Source organism: Rousettus aegyptiacus, unplaced genomic scaffold, assembly GCF_014176215.1.
Source record: "Rousettus aegyptiacus isolate mRouAeg1 unplaced genomic scaffold, mRouAeg1.p scaffold_m13_p_13, whole genome shotgun sequence".
NCBI classification, from domain to species: Eukaryota; Metazoa; Chordata; class Mammalia; order Chiroptera; family Pteropodidae; genus Rousettus; species Rousettus aegyptiacus.
The window spans coordinates 38,638,834-38,664,706 of NW_023416288.1; the positions used below are offsets into that span (position 1 = coordinate 38,638,834).

Below are 25,873 nucleotides of genomic sequence, written 5' to 3' on the forward strand. Positions count from 1 at the left end.
CAACAAAAACGAGTGTAAACAGGACTTGTATGAACCTGTGTCTTTTCCTACCTAGATATTAACTGGCATCTAACCATAACTCAAAAAAACAAGAAAGAAAAAAAATGTTTCAACATCCCAAACATCACCTTCACTTCTTCTGTTAACACAAGTGAGAGGCATTTTAATGCAAAAGCAGATAGACATTAAATCCTAGAGTCAGGGGGTAAGTGGAACCTGGGGACCTAAGAGGAGGGTTGAGTAGCAGCTATTTTGAGAGACATGCTGTGTGATGCTCAGGAGTTGGGCCTCCAGGACCAGGTGGCTTGGATTCCGACCCTGGCCCTGCCACTTGTAAGCCGTGAGATCTTAAGCAAATCGTTTTACCTTTCTGTGGGAACAGTAATACTAATAGCAATAACTATCTCACAGGGTTGTTGCGAGAATTAAATGAGCCACTACATGCGAAGCCTTAACATGATACCCGGTCCCCGAGAACCACTCGGCAAACGTCAGTTGCTATTATTATAACCACTACGACCACCACTGGAGAAAAAAAAAGAACCGCAAAATGAGGCTTTGGTTAGCAGAGAAAAAAACAAAACCCTGGCTTTTATAAAACAGTTGTTTGCTGTTCTCTCCTTTTGGACTCATTCTTAAAAAAAAAAAAAAAAAAAAAATCCCTACATCCCACATCACTTAAAAACTGGCTACATGCCAAGTTTTCCCACACAAGGCAGCATATGACACTACTCAGATATAAATAGTTATTTTTTTAATCCTCTATAAACCTCACTTTTATTACAAAGTCCTGACAAAATGCCAACAGGCATTTAAATTTTTTGACACAAGCCTTAGAAAATTAAATAATGCTTCTAGCCCAATATGGTATAAAGCCACAAGTCCCCAGTGCAGACATTTTTGCGTTCTCATGAATACAAAGAAGAAACAGAAAAAGATGAAAAGCTATAACGGCACTAAAACTAACCACAGCCAATACCAGAACCTGGGAGCGACTGACGAGGATTATGGACTAGATGGCAGCGGATTAAAATGACAGCTGTTGAGACTTCTGCTCCTGACACTGCCCGGCTTTGATGAATGAAACAGAGACCAAAGAGAGAGAGACCGAGAGAAAGAAAGATGTTGCAAACGGCCCCTTACATCTCTCAGCCTCAGGTTCTAGTCCCTTATCCTCGTCTCCAGCTCCTTCCCTTCCCTCTCTAAGCAGAAACCACGAATTCGAGAAAATACATTAATGTGGGTGAGAAGAGACTGGATGATAGCACAGTACATTCCTCATAGAGAAAGGCAATTCATTATCACGATGGACCCTGACAGCAATGCACACTGGTCACGGCGGCTCGTTCATGTTTAGAGCAGCAGAGAATCAGGCACTGGGAGGAGAAAGAGATGCCACCTTAGTAGAGCAAGACTCATCAGGTAATGGCCTCGTGGAAACAGGAAATTAGACCGGGAGCACTGCACATCGACATGCCCCAAACACAATAAGGTAACTGGACTATGGGGAAAATAAAAAATAGATAGATGATAGATAGGTAGACAGATGATGATGATGATGATGATGATGATAGATAGATAGATAGATAATAGATGATAGATAGATAGATAGATAGATAGATAATAGATGATAGATAGATAGATAATAGATAGATGATAGATAGATAGATAGATAGATAGATAGATAGATAGATAGATAAGATGGATGATAGATATAGATGGTGATGATGATCATGATGATGATGATAGATATACAGATAGATGATAGATAAAACATATGCAGAAGAGAAAGAAGAATCCAAGAAACAAGAATGCAATAGTAGAAGTGATTAATATATGCATTGGAAACAGCTGAGGAACTGGATAGATGCTGCGGGAAGTCCGTTTAGAGGTCAAATCAAAGAAAAATTAGAGAGAAAGCATATGGAAATAAAAGCGATTCTAGTTGTGGAAAACAGAATAGAGAGTAGCTACAGGGATAAGGGCTGTTGGCGAAGGAGAATTCAGAATAAATGGAAAAGACGTGGAGATCAGATAGAAGAGAAGAAACCATTCCTAACCGAAAGGAAAGCTGGATAAGCGGATCAAATGGGCCTCTGGTCTTCTTTAAAATACAATTAAAAGAGACCTACATCTACCCGCATGCTCGCAAAACTATTTAACTACAACAATAAATTTTCTTTAATTAAAACAACAACGACAAAAAAACATAAGCACCGTAGAGGAAAAATCAGGTTGCCTGAAAAGTATGAAAAATCAGTTAGATGGCAGATTTCTCCAAAGCTAGGCTAGACCTAAGGAGATACTAAATCAATGGCTGCAGAATTTTGAAGAAAGAAAATGTTACCATTTAGCCATTCTACGTCACTGATTTATCTGCTATTTTAGAAAAAGACTTTCAGATACATGAGCTCTTAAAATACACAGGAGCTTCAAGAAAGTTTCTTGCATGTGTAACCCAGCAATCTAAAAATGAAGAGTTCCAGGGAGGCACGAAAGTGATGAATAGTGAGAAATAAAACTACATAGTTAAAAGAGATTAAACGACTGGAGAAAGTTGGCTAGGAAACTATATTCAAGGGCTGAGAATGGGCATGGGGTTCTTTTGGGGTGATGAAAGTGTTTAAAACTGGACGGTAGTGATGGTGGCACAATTCTGTAAATTTACTAAAAATCATTTAATTATATACTTAAAGTAGGTTAATTTTATGGTAAATTATACCTCAATAAAGCTATTTGTATTAGAGTTCTCTAGAGAAATAGAATCGGTAGGATGGATGGATGGGTGGATGGATGGATGGAGAGAAAGATATGGAGATAGACAGACAGACAGACATAAACAAGTATAGATATATGTAAGAGGAATTGGCTCACAGTTTTGGAAGTCTCATGATCTTTCTTTTGTAATTTCTTTTTATTTTTCGATTATAGTAGATAGAGTTACATTAGTTTCAGGTACACAGAATAGTGGTCGACATTTCTATAACTTACAAAGTGATCCCTTCAATTAATCCACCGGGCACCGAACATAGTTATTACAATATTATTGACTATATTCCTTATGCTGTGCTTTACATCTCCATGACTATTTTGGCCAATAGTCAATTTGTACTGCCAATTAACCATCACATAGTTTAAGAATCCAAAATCAAATATAAAAACTTACCCAAAAGGAAAAATCGAGACTGCTAAAAATAATATAAAAACCATTTGTATTTATTTTTAAACCCAAGATTATATCAACGTAGCCTAAGAAGTGGGTAAAATGAGTAAAAGCGTGTTAAGCACCTCATCACCAAAGGAGCCATTATTTCACAGTTGGCTCTGACAATCTGAAGAAACTGGTTAAAGAAGCTTTTGAAAGATGAAATGTATATAATACATGCCTTCCAAATACTGGAAAAGATAACAAGTAAGAAAATACACTCCACATACCAAAACAAAAAAAAGAGAAACACTTATATTGAAAAAGAGAAAAATTGACAGTGAGCATATAATTCTCAACATAAGTTATAGTGTACCAAAATATATATAAAGCTAAAACTGACATACGAAGAGAAATTTACAAGAAGAAAACATAATAATGAGAAAGCTTTAATAAACACATAGTCTTCATAGGGTCAATTAGTAAAAAAAATAGAGAAAACCTGAATAATGATATTAATATAATTACTAACATGGATAATTAGTACAGAGTATATAATTATAACAATTTAATTAATTTAATATATTGAATGATACACATGAAAATAGAAAATATGCTCTATTTTTCAGTGCCCATGGAACATTTTTTAAGATATGTTTAGAACTGAACCACATAGGAAGTTGCTAAGTCATGCTCTTAACTACAACCCTGTCAAAAATCCTAAAGACTTTTGAATGCAAACTGACAAATTTAAAGTCCATCAAGAAGAAAATAAACAAAAATAACCAAGAATATTTTAAAGGTGAATGAGTACAGCCTTGCCGTATTGGATATTAAAATGTATCGCAAAACTACAATAACTAAATAGCATCACACTAGCTTAAGAAAAGACTGACTAATAGAAGAAACAGAAATTTTACAAGGAGACCCAGATGTGTGTATGTATGCAGTTATTTATCACATTATGAAATAAATGTTTCCAATCAGTACAGGGAAAAATGAATGAATTTAGAGGGGAAACAAAATTAAGTCTCTACCTCATTACAAAATAAATTTTACATGAATTAAAAGATTTCAATTAAAGATTTTATAAAAATAAGACTTTAAAGGACTAGAAGAAAAAAATAAAGCATATTTTCATAATCTCTTCAGTGTGGGTTCTCCTAAACATACATCGTAAATGAAAAAAAGATTGGCTTATTCTAAAATTCAATGTCCGAACATCAAACGAGGTTCAAAGGCACATTTACAAATGCTGAAAATTATTTGCAGCAAGCCTAATAGTCTTATTATATAAAATTTATATAAATTAGACAAAACCACAATAGAAAAATGACTCTTATTTATAAAAGAAACATAGATGTTATTTATAAAAGAAACAACGCATCAGAAAAAAGGTTCAAACTCACAAATAATCAAATAAATGAACAGAAGAGAGCTATACCATTTTTTGACCTATCAAATTACAACTTTTTTAACGGTTGAGATCCGATATAAGTAAGGGTCAACAGACAAATTCATACTTTATGTGCGGAACAGAAAACTGGTTCAACATAGAGGGGTTAAATATATATTTCAAATGCTTCAAAAATATTCAACTCTTTCTACCCAATAATTTCACATCTAAAAATTTATCCTAAGGCAAAAAGGATTTATAAACATATAGAAGCAATGATAGTCGCCAAGTGGTATTTGGTGCAGCAAGAACGCAGAAAGAACTTAAAACATCCAACAATAAAGATCAGCTAAATAAACCATGGTACCTTAAAAACTGCTGAAAAAGACCATTGCCATGAAACAATAATAATTATACATTTGTTACATTGGGAAAAAAGTGAACAACAGTACAGCAATGGTCTTATATTTGAAAAAATAATAATGAATGCACATATGTGTTAAAACTCAAGTGGAAAAAATATACTTATCATGTTATATGATGTTAATGATGAGTCTCTACACATGTTGATATTACAAGTAAGAGTTTGTTCTTCTCACCAGCCTTTATTTTACAAATTTTCCGCAATCACCATGTATAACTTGCATAATAATTGTTAATAACAACAATAGTATTAATATCATGCTGAAAACTGTTGTACTTTTTCTCCTTTCAAACGCATTAATATGCTAGCTTTCTTTCTCCTTAGCATGAAAGAAAGGACCATGGATTCCCTTTAATGGAAAAAGACGTGGCTTGCCATCACCCTGAGGGACCCTTTCAACGGGATGATTACAGCTGCTATGACAACAAGGGGAGGATGTGATGTCACATAATGATCCGGTGACTGCAACGTCCTCGTCCCAGCGCGGAGCTCGCACTGCCAGCTGGAAGTTCAGCAGACACCTCATTAGGGCATCTGCTCGGTAATGACCACAGGTTTCCCTTCATCATGCACCCAACTCTGAAAACAGCCCGACCCGCAGGACTTCGGCTCCTGACTCACAGACAGGCTGCATCTCCCAGTTCCGGAGGGCTCAGCCGACAACCTCCAGAGGTCCAGGGTCAAGTGTCGGGACTGCCATAAATGCAGCCTCGATCAACAGGGACCGGGAGGGGACAAGCAGCCAGAGGGCTCACTGAAGCAGGCATAAAACGCAAGCCTCAAGGTGTTTAACTCGGGAGCCTGATATTGCATCTCTCAGAATGTTTATGACTATTGTCATTTCCACGAGAGAAAGCCTGATACTTCTCTAACCCACGGAAAAGAGCAGACAACAGGAACCGCACAGCAAGCGGAGAATCAGTTGCATTATCTGCACGTGTAATGAATTCACCAACACGGGACAAGAAATCCCAAGGCCCCGCTCGCGCAGAGGTCAAGCTGCTTTCATAGAGCAGACAGACCCCGTTTCTAGTCCCCGCCCTGTCACTTACTTCATCGCCCGAGCCTCAGTTTCCTCACCTGTAAACTGAGAATAATGAGTAAAAAAAGGGTTGCTGAAAATTAAATATAAAGCTCTGAACCTAGTACCCTGAGCTCAAAAAAGTGACTTTCCCCTTTAAAACATTTCACAGAAAACTAGATGGAAAAGTCGAATAATTAATTGGTCCCTCGGTAGGTCTTGACAGGACCAGTGCCAAGGTGTCCTTACTGGCCTCTCTCTCCGGCCACTCCTACTGCTGACCACAACAAGAACACATCATGGCGCTCTTACACGTGCTGTACCTAGAGCGCCCCCAAAATCTCTCCCCTACTCACGCCACCCTCAACCTATCCAGTTCCGCGATTCCCAAACAAAGTCGCACATCAGTGTCACTGAGAGAGCTTTCTAAAAACTCACACCCGTGGGCTCCATCCCGTAACTATAGAATCAGGATCTCCAAGGCGTGGGCCCAGGAATCTTCATAGGCATCCCAGTACTTGGAAAACCTCTGACCTAGATAATTCCTACTTCTTTAAAACTCAGTTCGGAGACACTCATACATTGCTGGAGGGATTGTTAAAATGGCACAGCCACTTTGGAAAACAGTTTGGGAGTTCTGCAAAAGTTACGAACTCTAATTCTCTATGCAACCTGGCAATTCCGCTCCTAGCAACCTACCAAGAGAGTGAAAACACGTGTCCACACACAGACTCGTACATGAATGTTTGAAGCAGCGTTATTTAGAATATCCAAAAAAATGGAAACGACCTGCATCCATCAGTTGGTGAATGGACAAAAAAAAAATATATATATATATATATATATATATATCAATATAATGGACACTATTCGAAATAAAACGATGACGTAGTTACACATGGTGATGATTGCACAACTGCAGATTTGTTAAAAATCATGACTTGTACTTTGAAAATGGGTGGATTTTATGGTATGTAAATGAAACCTCAATAAAATTGAATTAAGGGAAGGGGAGGGCAAGCCGCCGTTCGCACCCCACCAGCGAGACCTTCCCGCCCGTGACCCTCGGGCTTCATAAATCCTTCAAACAACGCCCGGCCCAGAAATGCTATTCTTTAATATCAGTCTTCCCATAAGCCCACACATTCCTAGAAAATGAGAAAGTCCTCTAATTCTAAGGTCTCCTTATATTTGCAGGGCAGTCATTGGGCACCTGGGAAACGTTCTTAAGAGAATGAATTAAGTGAATGAGTGACCAACTGAGCTATCGGTTGAAACGAATGATCAGAAATGTTCTGGTCCTAACACCTTCATACCCACTTTGCCTCCCTTATACAAGGCCATAGCTCTCTCCCTGGGAGGCTAAGGGGAGGTGCCGGAAGTCCCAAGAGTGCTTTGAATTTGTACCTTGGGCATGTCCCACCAGCGTAAGGCATGTCCCTGACACCTCCCATGCACAATCAGGCTCACACAGAACCACTGTAGCTTCAGATGCCCTGAGTTCAAGTCCCGGTTTCGGCACTTTCTCGGGCAGGTGCCTTTGTTCTTCTCATGAGAAAATAGGAAATCAAATGAGCTAGTGCTTTCAAAGCCATTAGAATAGTGCCTGGCAAATAGCAAATGCTCAATTACACAGAGGGAAAGTATACGTGGGAGTATGGGGGTGTCTGTTTGTATACAAACTGTGCGTGTGTGTAGTGGGGGAGACGGTGCTGCCCAAATAGACCAGGCTGTGAAAGGCTCGGATAAGTCTCACCTGGTCTCTGGGGGCTCAGGATTAGGGAAGCTGAGATGAGCAGGAAAGAGGGCTTAGGCACCAAGAGAGACGGCAAGCTGAGTAGTTTCAAATGCCCATACGTACAACTAGGTTTTAATATGCAGGTAACAGAACAACATAGGTGGGTCCCGTTTAAGTATAAAACTGCAATAGACTATTACGTGAACCTAAAATAAACAAAAACACGGAAACGCGTTCACCTAAATATTGACAGAGATCATCTCTGAAAAATGAGGTGTCCTTTCCTGAGTTCCTAAAATAAACATGGATCATTTTTACAGGCAAAAAAAAAGAAAGAAAGAAAGAAAGAAATTAATAACCTTATCTTCATTTTCTTAACAAATGAACTACGTAATTAGGAAAATCAAGCGAGCCTCCGGCCCCCACGGACCACTTGCCTTTCTGGCAGCCTGAAAGTTTGTCTGGTTTGTTCCAAAAAGAGAATGAATACCCAGAAGGACATAGGAAGGCCCAGACGGGGGAGGAGGAACGCCGCACACACCGTAACACCCAGTTATTCCACGATGGCAGGGCCGGTCAACAAACATCACGGACGGATACGCCACAGTGTACAACCAGAGTGCGCTTTTGTGAGCACAAACCTGATCACGCCACTTCTCTTAAAACCGTTCACTGCCTTACGCTGCTCTTGAGAAAAAGGCCAAAACCCTTAGGCTGGCCTAAGGAACTCCTGCCCCCCTCTGCAGCCTCTCCTTGACCCATGTTTCTCCTCTAACCACCCTCCAGCCACAGGGCCTTTGCACAGGCTGTCCACCCCACCTGGATGCTCCTTCATCCCATTCACCAGGGGAGCCCGCCCCGATCCTCCAGACTCAGTTCTGTCCCGCTATCCGGGACTCACACGGCACCCTGGTCACTCCACCAGAGGGTGCAGCAGTTATGCCGCTAACACCTGGGCTCTGCCGGGCTGGTCACTTACACTCTTGTCGTATCCCTTGTGCCTAAAACAATACCAGAAACTCTAAGTGACGGATGACAATCCATGGCAGGCCAGGATACCACAAAGTGTGAGCCTAGGGAAAAGCAAAGGCTGCCAGAGCGCGGAGAGCCTGCGAGGCTTGATCCTGCCAGCAACGAGATGGTTTTAAAGTAGAAGGCAGCAGGACCGGTTGTGTGTTCCAAAAGAACATTCCAGCTGCCGTGTCGAGAGACGTTCGGAGGGCAGGCAAGTTGGGAGGTAGCGAGACCACCCAGCAAGATCGAAGAGACTCAGTGAGAGAAGGCGGGGTGGGGGAGGGGTCTGAACTGAGGCAAATGAGAGAGGAGGGATATATGAACAGGAAAGTTTAGAGAAGAAAACCTACGGGACTTGACGACCGATGAGGTGCGGTGGAGGTGCGGACGCAGGACAAAGAACCCAAAATGGTTCCCAGATTTCTGGTCCAGAGGCCTGAGCTTTCCGAAACGTGGAAACGGGATCCGAGTCACGGCTCTGAGACTAGTCACTTTGACTTCTCGAAGCCCCAGTCCTCCCATCTGTAAAAGGGAGCTGCTCAGAAGTCCTGCGGGGTCGTTGGCAGGATCGAACGAGATGATGTTTGGGAAGGTGCTTCGCCAGCGGTAAAACCTTCTTATTGTTATCATCGACATGGGGGAACAGCCCGCACAACGGCTGCATGATCGCCCCTGAAAACAGCCCGCCTGAAACAGTCACTAAGACCAAACCTCGCGGTCTTACACCACCGGCCTAAATTCTGCATCTTTTCAACCTTCTCGCTGCCTCGTGAATGACCCAGATGAGAAATGAGGAACGTGCATCTCGTTGGAGAGTTTCGTCTCTCTGGGGTGCGGCGGATGGATGGCCAGGACCTGGTTCTGTGCAGAGCCCTGCTGGTCTTGAGAGACACGGGATCATCCCCTTCCACACTGATAACATCTGAAAATCCAAAGTAACTTCTAACTGTTAAGGAAAGACGAGTCACAAGACACCACGAGCCTTTCTTGGAAATTGTAGATTAATGACTTTAAAACAGAACTCCAGCCACGTTCTCACGTGCCGCCCGAATCCTACTGCCTTAATTTGGGCTTCCTGCGCCCAAGAGTTAAGGTAAAACAATGCCAGCTTTCTCCTGGGACCTCTCAGAGAGCTAGATGAAGCTGTGAGGGGCTGCAGGGCTCCCCTACTTTGTGATTCCAGGGTGAACATCTAAGACAGCCGAAAGGCCTTCCGGTTTGGCAGGAAGTAAGGAAGGAAAAAACAGAGGGAAAGGAGCTAAGATGTACAGGCACCTGGGACAGTCTCATCGCTAGGCCAGCATTTACATATGTTACGTCATTACAGATATGATAATTCAGAATCAGAAAGGTAAAGAGACTAGCCAGGTATCTTATAAGTGGTAAACATCAGAGCTCAGCAGTTCAACTTCCGGTTTCTTCAAAAGTAAAGAAAGGTTAGTTTTTCCACTTTTATGCTCTGCAAGAATTCTTTGAGATGCTCTCCAATAGTCAAGACGTCTGATGAATAAACTATATAATTCAGCAGGTCCAATACAGCATTCCAACTCCCCAATAACAATAGTAATAAAAAAACAAAAAAAGAACGAACGCTGGACTTGAACTCCGAAGACCTACTCTGAAACCCTCGCTCACCAGTAACTGCTCCATCTATAACCCCACTTGTAAAAGTGGAATTAGACTATCTACAAAAATCTCTTTCTTTAATGCTAAACAAATGGTGGTAGTTACTAGTGATATAAGTCCAAGATAGCTGATCTTTATATTCTTCTCCAAGCCCATGGAATCACACCTGAGCTGCTCTATTCTGTCATGAAGAAGAGAGAAAGCCCAGCTATCTGCAGAAGCGAGAAAAGGCAGAAGTTGGTGAACCAGTTCATGTGATCCTCTCAGAGAAGCGAATCTCGGCAGCGGCAGACGTGGACAATGAATACTCATGGATGCAGTCTTGAGTGGTTTAGACCTCTGTCCAGCAGATATTGCCCTCTGATGCGTAAAAACCAACTTCCAGCAACTGTGCATCCAAGCCCCCCACCCCACACCCCGGGGCCCCTCGGGGAAGCCAAGGCCTGGTTCCCAGGCCAAGCTCCGGCCCTACTCCAGAGCCTGCCTGCCAAGCAGCACAGGAAGTGCCAACCAGCTCTCCCCGGAGCAGCTGGCACCAATTACCCAGACCCAGCTGGACGCCCTCGGCTGGGCCGAGGCCGGCGCTCCAGACCCCCAGCCTGGTTGGAAACCCTACACTAAAACAAAGACAGCCTTGCAGCTGCGCCAGCACTTGACATAAGTGGCTGGTCAGGGGCTGCGGGAGGCAGCCAGGGGCCAAGCTGGTGAGCGCCATCCAGGGAAGCAGCTGTGGGTCTGGGAGACTTGCCCGCTCCCTGATTTCAGAGCCTCTCCATCATCGCAACCAACAGTACCAATTGTTGGGCACCGGAAGTGTGCGGGGTTCCTAGACGACTCATCCTACAGAACGCTGCCAACAGCACAGCAAAGAAGGAAGTGCTGTCCCCATTGACAAAGGAGGGACCTGAGGCCCAAGGAGACCAACGACCTTTCCAGAGTCACGGGGACCGGAGCTGCCAGAATGGGGTCTGGAGCCCAGGTCTTCCGCATTACCTTCCTTCCCCCGAGCGTCCTGGCGTCGCAGGGCTAAGCATCTAAAAAGGGCCTGGCAGTTAGCGGCTCACTTTACGAAGCCATCGCGAGTGACGCACTGAACCCTAAAAGATGACTGGCTGGTTGCGGAGATGGGAACGTTTGGAGATCCACCGTGGATTCATCAAGAACAAGTGTACGACATCAGATACCGATGCCCAAGCACATAAAAGTGAACCCCTTTTGGCGAGGAGGGCCAGTTTTGAACAACAGAAAGCAGAAAACCAAGGTCATCCTTACAACTCTCTAAGGAACGGTACGTGTGGATGTTTGATCAAGCAAATCTCAGAGTTGGTTATTATTATTTTCATGTTAATAATATTACGATTATGTAAATATATTGTGTGCATATATTATAAATATATCATATTATGAAAATAATATTATAACAAATATTTATATAGAGGTTAACTACATACATCAGGTGCTGTTTCAAGTGCTTGTTGTACATTAACTCACTTAATCCTCCAAAACCCTAAGAGACGGGTAATATAATTATCTTCATTTAACAGATGAACACAATGAAACACAGAGAGGTTAAGACACTTGTTCAAGATCACACAGCTAATAAACTGTGAAGCCAAAAATTCAATCCAAGGTAATCAAGCTCCAGAACTCATCTCTTAACCTCTATACATACGGCCTCTCAAACCCAGCAAGCAGAGTCCATGCAAGGTGCTTCCATAACCATGATGTATAATCACATTTATTACTCATAACGAACCAATCTAACAACAAGAATCAAAGTCATAAAAGCTTCATATAACATCAGAATGGGAGCTAACCCAGCAGACAAGCAGAAACACTCAGAAAGTTCCACCATTCCCCCATTTGCCACTGGAATTTGGTGTCATAAAGGGAAAAGGCTGGAAGGCCCAGGCATTGACATTTTGGTTCGTTCCTTGAGTCTAGCTCATTGATTATCTATATTAGAAAGACATCCAGTCCCTCTGCCTTTATTCCTCATACACGTCACTTCTGTCAGCTCTGCTCACCAGCTGGGGGTCCCACAATTTACCTCACCTCTAACACTGTCTACCTGGAGACAGCATCAGATCCCACAGGTTAAGGGTTCGGTCACACGAGCCACTGCCCCCCACTGCAGATGCCAATCGCAAGTAGGAGGTCCCCAGGTCCCCACAACTTCTGTCCGATTTGCTGTAAAAAAGAGGCTCCTGCAACCTCCTCCCCTCCCCTCTAGGATTATTTCCTAGAATATCTCAAGAACTCAGAAAAACACTTACCCTTACCAGTTTATTAACGGAGATGATAAAGAATACTGAACACAAGGAGAGACCTGGGAGGGCTCCGAGCCCCAGAGCTTCTGTCCCCGTGGAGTTGGGGACATCAAAAGATGTTCCTAGTGCCCTAGCGTCACTTTGGAAATTACAAGGTTTCAGGAGTTCTGGGCCAGGAACCGGGGGCAAAGACAAACACATATATTTTCTATCATCTTACATTATCAAATTCCCCTGTAAGTGAGAATCACCGTACAAAGTTGTCTACTTAACAAAATCTAGTCGACTGAATCAAAAACAATTTCAACTCTGAGCCCGGAACTGATCCCTCATCCAATGTGCCTTCACTTTGCTCTGAAGTCTGCAAAGCATCTTCCACCAGCAACTCCCTGTGTGCTGCCCTGAGCCATTCCCCTGCACCTTCCCGCTCTGGGACACCTACAGCGGCCTTCAGAAGTGAATGCTCACCTCCTTCTGGGGGCGGCAGGAACCAGAGAGACGTCCTTACCCAACCAGTCCATTTATGGACGGAGAAACCAAGACCCACGTTAAGTGACCCACCCAGGATGAAAGAGCAAGTTAGTAAGGACCTAACCCCCTCTCCTGATTCTGACACCAGTCCTGTGCTTTCCACGACACTGTGCATTTCCCTCCCATCCCCACGGTTACCCCTGCCTTTCTACAGGGCCTGTCCGGCAAATGTTTATTAATTCCAATAGTAACCATGCTACAGACTCAACGTTTGTGTGCCCCCAGAGTTCATATATGGGTTGAAACCTAGTCCCCAGCGTGATCGTGTTTGGAGGTAAGGCCTTTGGGAGGTGATTAGACCATAAGGGTGGGGCCCTCGGGAATGGGATTAGTGCCCTTATAAAAGACACTCCGGAAAGATCTCTCACCCTTCCACCATGTGAGCACATGGGGAGAAGGTGACCCGCTCTGAACTGGGAAGCTGGCCTTCGCCAGAATCTGCTGACTCTGCCAGCACCTTGAGCCTTCAGAACTGGAAGAAATAAACGTCTGCTGCTGATAAGCTGCCCAGTCCACGGTGTTTTGGGTAGAGCAGCCCAAACAGTCTATGACAAATAGCTGACCATTTTGCATGCCTAACACGTGCCGGGACCTGCACTAGAAGCTCGAGCCGTATTATGATTTTCATGGGCCCTGGACGCTTTGGCTTTTGCAGCCCTATCCTCCATAAAATAATTTTTTAAAGCTTTTAAAAATGTTTTCTAGGCTGGCATTGGTATGAAAAATATTAATGTTACAAATTAAAACATTGTATTCAATCTGAAAGTTCATTCTTTAATTCTTTTATTGGCTCCTAAAAATATGGTGGGCCCTGGGCACTGCGCCTGCAGCGTCCAGCAGAGAAGTCGGCCTTGCTAGGAGCTCTGCTCGCTTTATACCATTCAATTACCCCGCTCAGCAGGGTAGATGCTGTTCATTACGCCCATCATACAATGTAGGAAACTGAACTGGGCCATGTGATGTCACCTGTCCAACCAAGTTCACAATAAAAGATGGGGTTCAGGATTTGAACCCCAAGAGTCTGACTCCAGAACCTGTTATATTCTGGACATTCCTAAGTCCAATTTAACCATCCTGGTCCCCTCTTCCTGTTGGGTCCCAGGCCAGATCCCCCAAGCCAGGTTCAGAAGGTCATAGCTGTGGCACTGCTGTCCCAACACCCGGGCTTCCCCACAGCCCCCCGTGGACTCTGCCCAGGTCCGCGGGGCTGGGGAGACATGCCAGGCATGCTGTGTGGCCTATGGTGCCCAATGCAGTGTCAGAGGACAGCATGGGCATACAGGGCCGTGCAGGCCAGCGCTGACCCACCTGCGAGCCTCCCCAGAGCGAAACCGCAGACCTCAGGACAGCGCCACGGACCCTCGCCCACTCCCGCCAGCAAACACGCACAACTGACAGCCAGGCCCTGTGCACGGCCCTCTGCTCCCCTGGCTGAGGTGCACCCACAGCGAAGGCGTTACCAGCCTCATTTCCTCCGAGAAAGAAACTGAGGCTCAGAGACGCTGGATGACTTACCTGGGCAGCGCGATGAGACCATGTGACTCCAAAGCCCAGGACAAACGCAGCCTCTCAGCTGACGAGCGCCCTACGACTGTGCAGTCCGCCCGCTGGCTGGCAATCACAACCGCACTGTGACAGCCTCATTCCCCAGCTAAAGACGCGACTTCCCTTTAGGGAAGTACAATGCTGGGAAGAGGGGTACGCAAGTCTCAACCACAGTTAAGTTTTCTCTAACGGCAAAAAGCATTTTAAAGACATTTGACAGTTAGCAAAGCAATCTTCTCCTGCGCCGCTCTACCTCACCCTCACCGCAGCTCTGCGACTAAGGATCATGCTCCCTATTCCACGTACAAGGAACCTGAGGCTCAGAGACGTGAAGTGAGTCGCCCAAGATGCAGAAAGGGGAATAAAGAGGGGAGCTGCGTGGCAGAGCAGAGACTGTGGCATGACCTCTCATTCCGCACCCCGCTGCACCCCGCTCTGCTCCGGTCTGCCCAAAAACGAGAGGAAGAGGGAATTAGGCCAAGTGGCGCTGACAGGTGGCTGTGGAATATTTCACCTTGGATTCTCACTCGGTTCTCTGTTCCCCTTCTTCATCCCCAACCAGGTGTACAATGCCAAGGCCTTGCCCTGACCCAGACGGAAAAAGCATTTGGCCAAGAGAGCGCCGGACCAGTCTGGGCTGAGAGAGTCCTCAGCCATACGCACCGAGGGAGGCCAGGGGCCTCTGCGCTGGGCCGGAGAGTGGTCCCCACCCCAGGGCCCAGTCACCCTGGCCTTGGCCACCCACAGAACCCTGCCCGCCCCAGAACCTCTCTGAAAGGAGCATCCGCCCGCAGACCCCCTCACTCAGTGGGGGTTCCCAGCTCCTGGCCAAGAGTGGGACAGGGAACCCCCGCTCCTGCCCCTTGGGCCTCCAATTGCTGTCTAGGGGCCTTTGTTTTTCCTCCTCTGGGACAACTCCACGGAGAGAACCCCAGGGGCAAGGCAGTCGGGGGCAGTTGCTATGGGAAACGCATCCCTCTGTGGGCAGCATCTCTTCAGTACAGGCCTAGAATTTTCCACCAGGTTGATGTTTGAAGGAAGCAGCTTCTTCGCCGTGCACCCCACCAACCTCACCAGTGTCCTTCAAACACCCTGGGGGTCATCACTGAGGCGAGGGGGGAAACAAGGCCCTCCCCCAACCCCGCTCCCTCATCTACAAAATGAGTTTCAAGAGAGAGCGATGAGGCTCACTCGGGCGGTGTAAAAAGTGCTTTGGCTTTGCAGACATATTCCACTGGGGAGGGAGAGGCGAGTAATGTCTGTCTTTCAGGCAGCCTCATGGAGGAAGTAAGAGTCTGTGAATTAACTTGATACGAACCCAAGCGGACATCCAAACCCCAGAAGACAAGGAACGATGATGGTACTACAGCTCTTCCCTCCCGCCCCGGCCCCCCCGACCATTCACTCTGCTAACCATTATGGCCACTTGCTGTAACCGTAAGTTCAACGGTTTCCTGGGAATGAAACTCTCCCTCTGCCTTGGCGACAGTCAGCCGGCATGCAGCCTCACAGTCGTGTGTGATTCTAGAACCCGTTCATGCCTGATCTCACGACCTGAGGAAACGACCTAAAGAGGACGCAGAACCATTTGCCCTGCAACACAGGGGGGCGGAGAACGGAACAGGAGCCCCCAGCGGGAGGCAGACGAACAAGCCTTGTTTCTCCTGCCTGATCGTCCTCCTGGAAGCCGAGGCAATGGTCGCCTCTTTCTGATTTTGCCCCAGCCTGCGCTGGCTCAGCTGACCTGGGAAACCCCCAGATCTCTCTCCTTCAAGGCGACAGACTAATCCCAAAGCTCTGGCAGAAGTAAAGTCCACTGTGGTTTGTCTCAGACCACACTCAAGGTAGGGGGTCAGGGCAGACATGGTCTGGACCCAACTCTGCCACTAAAGAGCTTGTGGCTTCCAGCCAATTACTTCCTCTTGGGGGCTCTCAAGAGTTTCTTTTCCTAAAACAGGCAATCAAATGAGCTTAATAAATCACCTAACTCGGTGCCCAGCCCACACCCTACAGCTGCCTATTCTAGAGCAGCTCTGAGTGACCATTCCAGAGTCCCCGCAGTCAGGTCGCAGGCCAGCGTGGGAGCCGCACATGCCGTTTCTCCGGGGGCTGTTACTGCTGTTCAGGGCGGCTCCTCGTTGGGTGGGACTGTCCCGCACACACAGAGCACGCCGCTCCCCTGGCCTCCACTCACTGTCCGTACAGATGGTCCCCTGGGGAAGATCACCAGGGCGGAGGACAACTGCCAAAGCCTTCTCCCTGCCCAGTCTGAACCAGAAGTGGATGTCTCCCCTTGGCCCAGAAACGTCCATCCTCAGAGACAGGTTTTGTCGGGAGCCCTCCAAGGAAAGCTTGCTCTTGACCTCGCCACAAGGGTAGGTCAGGCCTCTCCTTCCTGCAGAGCCCTCAAGGCCCCCACTGTCCTCACAGGCCTCCCCTAGTAAGAGTCTCTTGAGCCGTCATTACCCCAACACAAACCTCTTTAGTGAGGTCCTCTGACCTGGAGATTTTGCACAATTAACAGACTAGAAGAGGAGCTGATTCCTAATGACAGAGCATAGGACCCTTGAGAAAGGGAGCGGCCTGGGGACCCCAAGGATTCTCCTCTCACATGGTAGGAGGGTACCATCCACCTACTCTCCCTGCCAAAACCACGTGACAGGCTGGCAACTGCAGGTGTGGACCACACAATATCTGCGTGTTCTCAAAGCGAGTCTGACCGCCAAGTACTAATGCAGGAACATGAGTCCTTGTGCTTGGAAGAAAGATTCGTACTGTATACCCCACACACACACACACGCACACACACATATGTACATGTGCATATATAATATATATCATTGATATATAGTAATTACATAATTATGTAGTTACTATATAGTAATTATATAATATATAAAATAGTAATTAATATATAGTAATTATAATTATGTATCATATAATTAACACTGATTACATATACAAATAATACATATACATTAAGAGTGCTTGCAAATTAATAATGATAAAGTCCCCCAAAAGAAAAACGTACAGGGAAAAGACATAAAAAGGCAATTTTACAAAAGTGGTGAAATAAATGTGGCATTGAGAGGCTACCTTCCACCTCTCAAACCATCAACTTTTTTAAAAATAATACTGCCTGGTACTCGTCAGAATGAGTGAGTACATTGACAGATTGCCAGTGGGAATGTAAATTGCAATACGTTTTAAAATCCTTAAAAATATAAACACTCTTGGACCAAGCGATTGCACTTCTAGAAGTGTATCCTTAAAAAATATTCATGGATGTGCTCTAAGATTTAGTCTTTTTTCATTGTTTACTATGGCAAAAATTTACTATGGCAACCTAAATAGCCAACAATGGAAGATTGATGAAATATTCTTTGTGTAGCAGAAACAAAGCTAATAAGACATCAAATAATAGATTATCAAACATTAAGATGGCATTTTTGTTAAAAAAAAAAAAGTGTATATTCGAACAAGTACTGAACGTATATGAAAAAAATATTAACAATATTAAAGTAGCATTGGATGATAAAATTGTAAGTGATTTTTTTTCTTTTTGATTATCTATTTTCTAAAATACTTACATTGGCCTAAAATTTCTAAACTGTCTCTTAGGGCACTTATTAGTTTCTACTTGGTAAAATGTTATGCATGAATACATCACATTACCCTAAGAGTACAAATTTCTTGAATATAAGTTCTGAGTCTGATTTATCTTCATAAACTCCCCATGATATAAGCTTAGTGCCTTGAATAACGACAACAATCCCATTTATTGAACGTTTGCCGTGTGGCAGGCAGTGTGCTAAATTGTATCTTTTTAACACGGTAACATTCAATGAGCATTTGCAGAAGGGAAGACGGAAGAATGAGGGCAGATGGAAATCAGTGAATGAACAAACGCCCAGATCGTCGGAATACGCTGGCCGCCCTCTCGCCGAGAAGTGTCCGGCTTACACTGGACGACATTTCTGACCCGCAGACCAACCGATCTGCAGACCATTTATTCTAATAGGATAAGAACAAAAGGAAGGGAGGGTTTGGGGTGGCGGGGGTGCGGGGGGGGGACCACACTATAAATCTGGAGCTTAGAAGCCATGCTTTTGATAAATAAAATCCCACAGGGAACTACCAGATAAAACTTAAAAATCACTTTTGGAAGTTTTCTTGCCAGATTCAAGAAAACTAGTATTAACAGGCCAGTGGCCTTTTAATGAATCACTTTTGACCTTGTCAACTGGTAATCCATTTCTACGAACGGTCTCCAGCACCCACCATCACCGTTAGAGAGAGGTGAATTAGACACAGTCCCGTCCTCAAGGAATTGGTAATGCAAGGAAGGCAAGAGGTAGGTGCGGAAATCAGTAATTCAAGGCAGGTGTGAGCTCTGGCAAGAGGACCACGTGGCCAAGGGGAGGGCAGAGGGAGCGATCCCTTTCCTGTGGGGAAGGAGAGCAGAGGTGGCAAGATTTCTCAGTGCAGAGTTCAGGGAACGCATTCCTAGCCGTGAGAACAGCCGAGCAAAGGCTCCGGCGGGCTGGAATATGGTGAGCTTGGGCAAGGGGAAGCCATGATGAGGGTGTGCAAGAAACAGACCTGAAGTGACAGTTGAGGCAGGCCAGGGAGTATAGACTGAATTCTGGAAGGAGCGTGTTCGGCCCACGCCCCAGAAATCTTGAGTCACTTCATCAGAAGGAGCAAAAGTGCTCCAGAGGAGGGCTCTTCTCCCTTCGTCTCTTCTTGCCGGTAGCAATCGCCTGCTACACCTCCAAGGAGGTGCCTCCCACCAAAAAAGCAAATTAACACACCCCTCATTTCCAAGGCCTTGAGAGTAAAGTTCAGATTTAAAGTCATGGTGACCTGAGCACACTCAGAAGTAGAAATTCTGGAACAGCTCCCGGGCAGCTGGCTCTGCCCTGCTGTTTGCCAAACTCTGGCATTCCACAGAGGGACCTCCCCAGCTTTGCCCACCTCCTGGAAAGGTGAGGAGGCAAGCCCTGGACCAGCGTGTCAAAACGCACATATCATGGAGCGAATAGCAAAAGCATCAAGAACTGATCTCTTCAAAGTCAGCCTCCAGGGGTTCAGCCCTGTGTCCTGCTCCCTCCAATAGCCTGGAGAGATACCTCCAGCCCCCCCTATGGTTCCCCTCCTGGTAAAGAGTTTGGGAAGGAAAGAAAACGGGGAGCCGCTGGGAGTGCAGAGGACAGCAGACAGCTTTTGCACTCTGCATCTGTCTCTCTCTCTCTCTCTCTCTCTCTGTCACCGTTGACAGGTCTCTGTCACTTCCCTCTGTTAATCTCAGTCCTGCGTCTGTCTCTGCATTTCTGACCTGGTATCTTGCTGTTCCCATTAACGTCTCTGTGTCTAGATGTCTGTCATTCTGTGCGCGTCCCTGTGTGTCTCTGTCTTAGTTTCGATCACGTCCCCGTCTTCCTGTCGCTGGCTTCCCTCTCTCCATCTCTCTGCCGCCATCCCTGATTCTATCCCTCCTCTCCCGACTTGAGTTACTAAAATCAAAGCGAGGGAATCGAGAGAGGTGAGATCCTGAAACGCAGCTTCCGCGGGGCGCCGTGGAGACAGACAGCCCCCCGGGCGCGGCGACCTGGCCACACGCGCGACATCCTGGCCCTGCCGTCGCTCCCCGAGCACCTCGCAGCCCAGCCGGACCCCCGGCCACCCCCCTCATTCGCCTAGAAAGGACCCTCGCCGCCACGGGAGAGGGCGTTTGCACAAACCAGAAGTCGGGCAGGGGGAGGAAAGTTCTCACCGATGGTGAAGCTGTAGCCATCGATGCTGAACGTGGCGCTCCGGCATTTTTTGAAGCCCTCCTTCCTGCTGCTGGCGTCCGTCATGGCTCCGGCGCTGGCGTCGCGGGTCCCCCGCGCGCCCGGCCGCGTCCCCTGCCCGGCGGCGCTGCGCGCGCTGTCCCCGCAGGTCTGCGAAGGCGCGCGCCGGCCGCGCCGAGTCACCGCGCCTCGCGCGCTGGGCACACGGCGGAGCGCGCGGCGGCACCGGCTCCCCCGCGCGAGGCGTGCCCAGAAGGGGCGGCGCCGCGCCCGCACCCGCACCCGCACCCGCACCCGCACCCGCACCCGCGCGCCTGGAGGGGGCCGGAGGGGGCGCGCCGCAGCCCGCGTCTCATCCGCCCTCGTCCCTGGGAACCGCCGCGGCCGGCGCGCTCCGGGCGCGTCTGTTTTCTCTCTCTGCTTCGCCTTCCCCTCTCTGGAGGACGGTGGGGTTTGGGGACCCGAGGGAATGGCTAAGAACTGGCGGCCGCGCTCCTTCTAGATGTTTTCTCTGGCAGGCAGGAGAGCTCCCAAAAGCACATCAACAGATGGAAAAGCAAACATCTAAGCCGGGCAGATGCTGCCAAAGTTTACTCCAAACAAGGAAGTCGGGGAGAGTCACCACGCCCACTTCCTCCCAGCAACTGTCCTCGCTAGCCGGAGCCCCGATAAGATGACTGCTCAGCGGCCTCCGGCCAGAAGATAATTATCGAAGTAACCCACATTTGTAGCCAAGCGCTCTCACACAGAGGCTCTAAACAGACCGAGTTCTGGCCCATTCCAAATGGCTGGTTCCAGCTCTTTTCTATTTGATTTTTGCCAAATATGAGACTCCTGGAATTTGGGGAGGTGGGTGAGATTTTACCAATCCTAGAGCTATCCCTGTTGTTACAGAACGGGACACTGAGGCCGAGAGAGGCTTGACTGAGGTCCCACTGCTTGAACGTGGCAGTGTTTGGACCTGGAAGCTTCATTTTATGACACCAATTCAATCATTTGGTCCTTCCAGGATCCCAACGACCAAGGCAGGCAGGGTTTATACAGAGAAATCCATTCCCCTTGGACCGGCAAGCAGTGACCGAGGGTTTACAGCGCAGTGCTCCCTGTCAGGGCTGGGGGGCGCCTGGGAAGAAACCAGAGCTCAGCGCCCCGGCAGAGTCCACCCCCCCCCTCCCCCCGTGTCGCATGGAATGACAGCGCTTTCTGTGCTCAGGCTACTAGGGGGCTGCAATGAAGGTAACCTCGCTCATGACTGAATACGACACAATTAACAAACATTGTCAACATTAAAAGAGTCAATCAGGTATATTCTTAAGTGGTTCCAGTTGCGTTTAGGGGGCAGCGGGTCCACATGTCTTCAGAATCTGACTACTATCAGAAACCGTCTCCAAAAAGAGACACGTATACACACATGTGCAGTATTCTACATAAGATTTCAGGGGGCCCATAAAACCCCCAAGCCCACTGGAACGCAGGCTAATGAATGTCTCGGGAATTGAATCTTCCTCAACTGGGCGGTGGTGGTGGTGGTTGTTATTGTTGTTGTTTTAGAAATGGTAATTTTTTTTTATGTCCTCTCTAGTTGGAACTTCAGTTATAAATTCCCTCAGGGAAGATCTAGAACCATCACATAGATCGGGTCAACGGCAAGATTAATGAATCCAAAAGGCGATGGGTGTCACGGACCTCATGGCACATCTCGCTTCGAGAGCTGAGGCGCGCGAACCCCGGGTGCTCCCTGACACTGGACCTGGTTACGACGTGACCGCATGAAAAGGGCTCCAGGGGCAGACGGAGCTGGGTCTGAAATCTGCTCCGCCACCTACCAGCTACGTGGCCTGGAGCAAGGAGCTAGACTTCCCTGAGCCTTCGCTTCGCTCATTCTTCAGTGAGGACGAGGGAAGAGGAAGTGAGGAAACCAGGCGTGTGTGTAACGGGCATTCGGTTACTGCAACCGCCATGTGACTCCTCCCCATTTCATGACGAAGACACTGCAGAAAATTCTTCTCTGCGACGACAGTATATTTTAGTGATTGGTATCAACATTAATTTTATAAGAAATTTTTATGTATCATATTACTATATATTTTTAATATAGTAACTATAATTGTCTTATAGTTCCCATTTCCTCTATTTCTCCCACTTTTCCAAACCTTTAGCAGAGGCACATGACTTCTTTTGTGTCACTGTAAGTCTTGGCATTGGGAGCCTGAAAGCCCTCAATTTTAGTCTCAGATAGTAAATTATCAAGAAAAAAAAAATCTCCTAATGCAATGGAAATTTTTCCTTGAGTGAGTGAAATTAAAACTCAGTATTTAATCATTCTTGGCAGAAAAGCTTTTGAAATATAATCTGTAAAAATAATAACAACGTGATCATTTATCTGTCCCCTAAAGACTGGTAAAAATAACTTGCCTGAACAATTAGAACTGTTTTTAAACTGCTTTTCCCGGAATCATTATCTCCCTCCCTGGGTTGAGAGACACCTACAGAACCACTCAATGCACTGCTTCAAGTGCGAAGTCTTAAAGCAGCCTTCTCGGTGTGGGGCTCTTTCACCAAACCAGGAGAAGCTGCATGCTAACATTACATAAGCCGAGACAGAACGAGTTCAAGACCAAGATCAAAAGAAGCATTGCTTCTGCTCACTCTTCCAGAAATGCTCCTTCAAGAATGCCTGCGAAGTAAGAAAACTAAACCAAGCCAGCCAAGCGGCCGTGTGCGTGGAGCAGGTGTGTGCGTCAGAGCAGGGGGTCAGCAAACTAGCGCCTGCGGGTCAAATCCAGTCTGTCACCTGTTTCTGTAGAGTCTTTGAGCAAGGCTGGCTTTTACATTTTTAAGTGGTTGGGAAAAAATTCTAAAACGACGTGTCTTGTGACACATTAAAACTATATGAAATTCACATTTCAGTCTCTACAAAAAAGTTGTATTGGAACATAGCTCCACTCATTCATTTACCTACTGTCTATGGCTGCTTTTAAACCAGAAAGCAAAGTTGAATTGTTGTGCCAAAGAATTACTGTCTGATCCTTGACAGAAAAATGTTTGCTGATTCCTAGACTATTGTAAATATCTTACGCCTGTCCGGGCTTGGATAACTTCTCATTTTATTACATTTATGTTAAAATAAGTTTAGAAAGGAAATGATCTTGTAACTCCTAGAGTGGATTCTTACAAGGAAGGCACAGCAACTAATGTGTGATGAAGGAAGGAAAGGAACAATACACATATGAATAGTTTGATCTAGTCATTAGCCAAGATTAATTAGATGAAGATTAGTTTCTCCTAAGATGTAATGCATGACCCTGGCTTCATCCCAGGAAAGTAGACTAGGAACTGAATTCAGCACCTAAATTGGTTTGTAGCTCATGGAGCAAATAATATCCTTCAAAATATAACTATATATAGAAAAATCAAAACCTGGCAGGAGATTCCTCTGATGCAGGTGCTAATACATTCTTTGATACTCCCTATAAGGGGAGTGTCAGGGGCTGACACCTGTTTCTCTATCAGGGAAAGAGGGTCAATGATGAGAATGTATTGCTCATTGGTTTTTAACCCTCCAGAAAAACATGAGACACTGTCTATAGCACTTGTTATCAAAAAGTCAGCTTTCTAAGGAAGTAACTTTTACTTATCAAGCCTAAGAGAAGACATCTCCTCAGCACTTCATCAATGCACTTCAACCATTCTCAGGTGAGAAGCGTCTATCGTGTGGAATTCTCCCAACAGCCACTGGTCCAAGAATTATAAACCCAGGTTGCCCCAAAAAGGGCACCCACTGGGCTCTCTGACAACCACTCTAGATTCTGGGAAGAGCTCCCTGGCATTCACAGGATCACAGAGATGGCCACAGGCAATGGAGGTCCTGAACTGCAACCTTGCTCCTCTGTCTGTAATTCTATCTGGTAGAATCCAGATAGGACTTAGGAGTATCTTTGCTGAGAACAGGAATTGTGAGAGGTGAAGAGAACGTTCCAGTACATTCCAAGCCCAGTTCTAGCCAGTATCCGAAAATCAGCTCCTCCCAAATCCCCCGAGATGCCCTCGTACCTTACACCATACACCCCTTTTTGTGAGTGACCCAGCATCAGGCAATTTCTCTTGCTTGCAATCGAGAGTCCTAACTCATCCACCAAAAACATCCCCTACAAGGAGGGATATAGAGGAGGAAGAAATGAACACAGAAAGGAGGAATTAAACTAACATGACCGAGGCCAACTATGAACGAGGCAGCGTGCCAACCAAGAAACAGCCCCAGCCTTTAGGGACTTTACAAGAAGAGTGAGCCCCCAGAATGGCCTGTGAAACCAGGGTCCAAATGAGAAGGCGGCCTCAGAAAGTCTGCATCTGTGGCCGTAATTCCTCTCCGGCTGTCACGAACGCCCTTCTCTGCTTCATTTTGCTTCTACCTCCTCGCTTCCCTAGAGCCCATTCTTTGTTTCTCGTATTAATTAGGCCGAGGGATGGCAGAGACCATCGGCATAAACAGAAAGGATAAAAAGCAAGGTTACTACACACCTGGGGGTCTGAGGAAGGTGCCGGAAAGATGCCCGGAGGCCCTGATGGAGATCACAGAATTCTATCTGCACGACGGGGCAATTTGTGATGGGGATGGCCTCCTATCTAGTCTTCAACTTTTTTCTAAGTTTACATGTTATTAGTTCATCTGTGAAAGTGACTATTTTTTCATGCCTGCCTTCTGTGTCTCAAAAAATATTAGGCCTGATGCCTTCCCCATAATATTAGGCAGCAAGCGAGAGTAAAGTAAATTTCATTTATTTTACGCTAAGAACTTGGGTAGAATTTTCCAATAGCGTTTGCAATTAGGAGATGTTTGAGAACTGGACACAGTCTTCAGTGGAGCTAACATAGCGATTCAACCAAACCGACCTTTTTCAATAAAAATTTACCCACGTCCTTCCTCTGCCTAAAACCCTTCAGTGGCTCCCCTCGCTCTAGAAATACTCTAAGAACAAAGTAAAACCCCTTAGACTAATTAATAGAATAAACTCTTAGGATTAAGTAAAAATTCTTCACCGTGGCTCACGAGGCCCTGCAGGACCTCGGGGGGCACGGGCAGTGGTCCAGGGGAGCGTAGGTGGCACTTGGAGAGGTGAGTTTGAGCCAGACCATGAGGGTCCTCGGTTGTCATGCGGGGAGGTTTGGGACGCAGCAGTCGAGACAAGCTGGCACCGCGGGCGACCGCGGCTTCATCGCGCGTGGAACAGGCGCCAGCGTAAGGAGCGGGCGCCGCGGCTCTCAACCCAAGAGAAGCGGGAGGGGAAGGGGGAGGGGCATTTTTGGTTAAGATTGCCCCTGGAAGGCACCGGTTCCCTGGTGCCTCTGAGCTGCTGGCATGGCAGGC

At 46.3% G+C, this 25,873-nt stretch overlaps 1 protein-coding gene across 5 annotated transcripts in view; it reads right to left on the minus strand.

Annotated features, from left to right (window-relative positions):
• Nucleotides 1-25,873, minus strand: part of PDE1C (phosphodiesterase 1C) — a 454,332-nt gene that overhangs the window by 356,656 nt on the left and 71,803 nt on the right. The window contains exon 1 of one of the 5 annotated variants that reach the window (XM_016160226.2): nt 20,487-20,608. The exons of the other annotated variants lie outside the window; for them this stretch is intronic. Within the exon in view, the coding sequence (XP_016015712.2) occupies nt 20,487-20,571 (85 nt within the window). The 5' untranslated portion in view covers nt 20,572-20,608. Of the gene's footprint in view, nt 1-20,486; nt 20,609-25,873 lie in introns of those variants that run through there. 5 annotated transcript variants of the gene reach the window in all.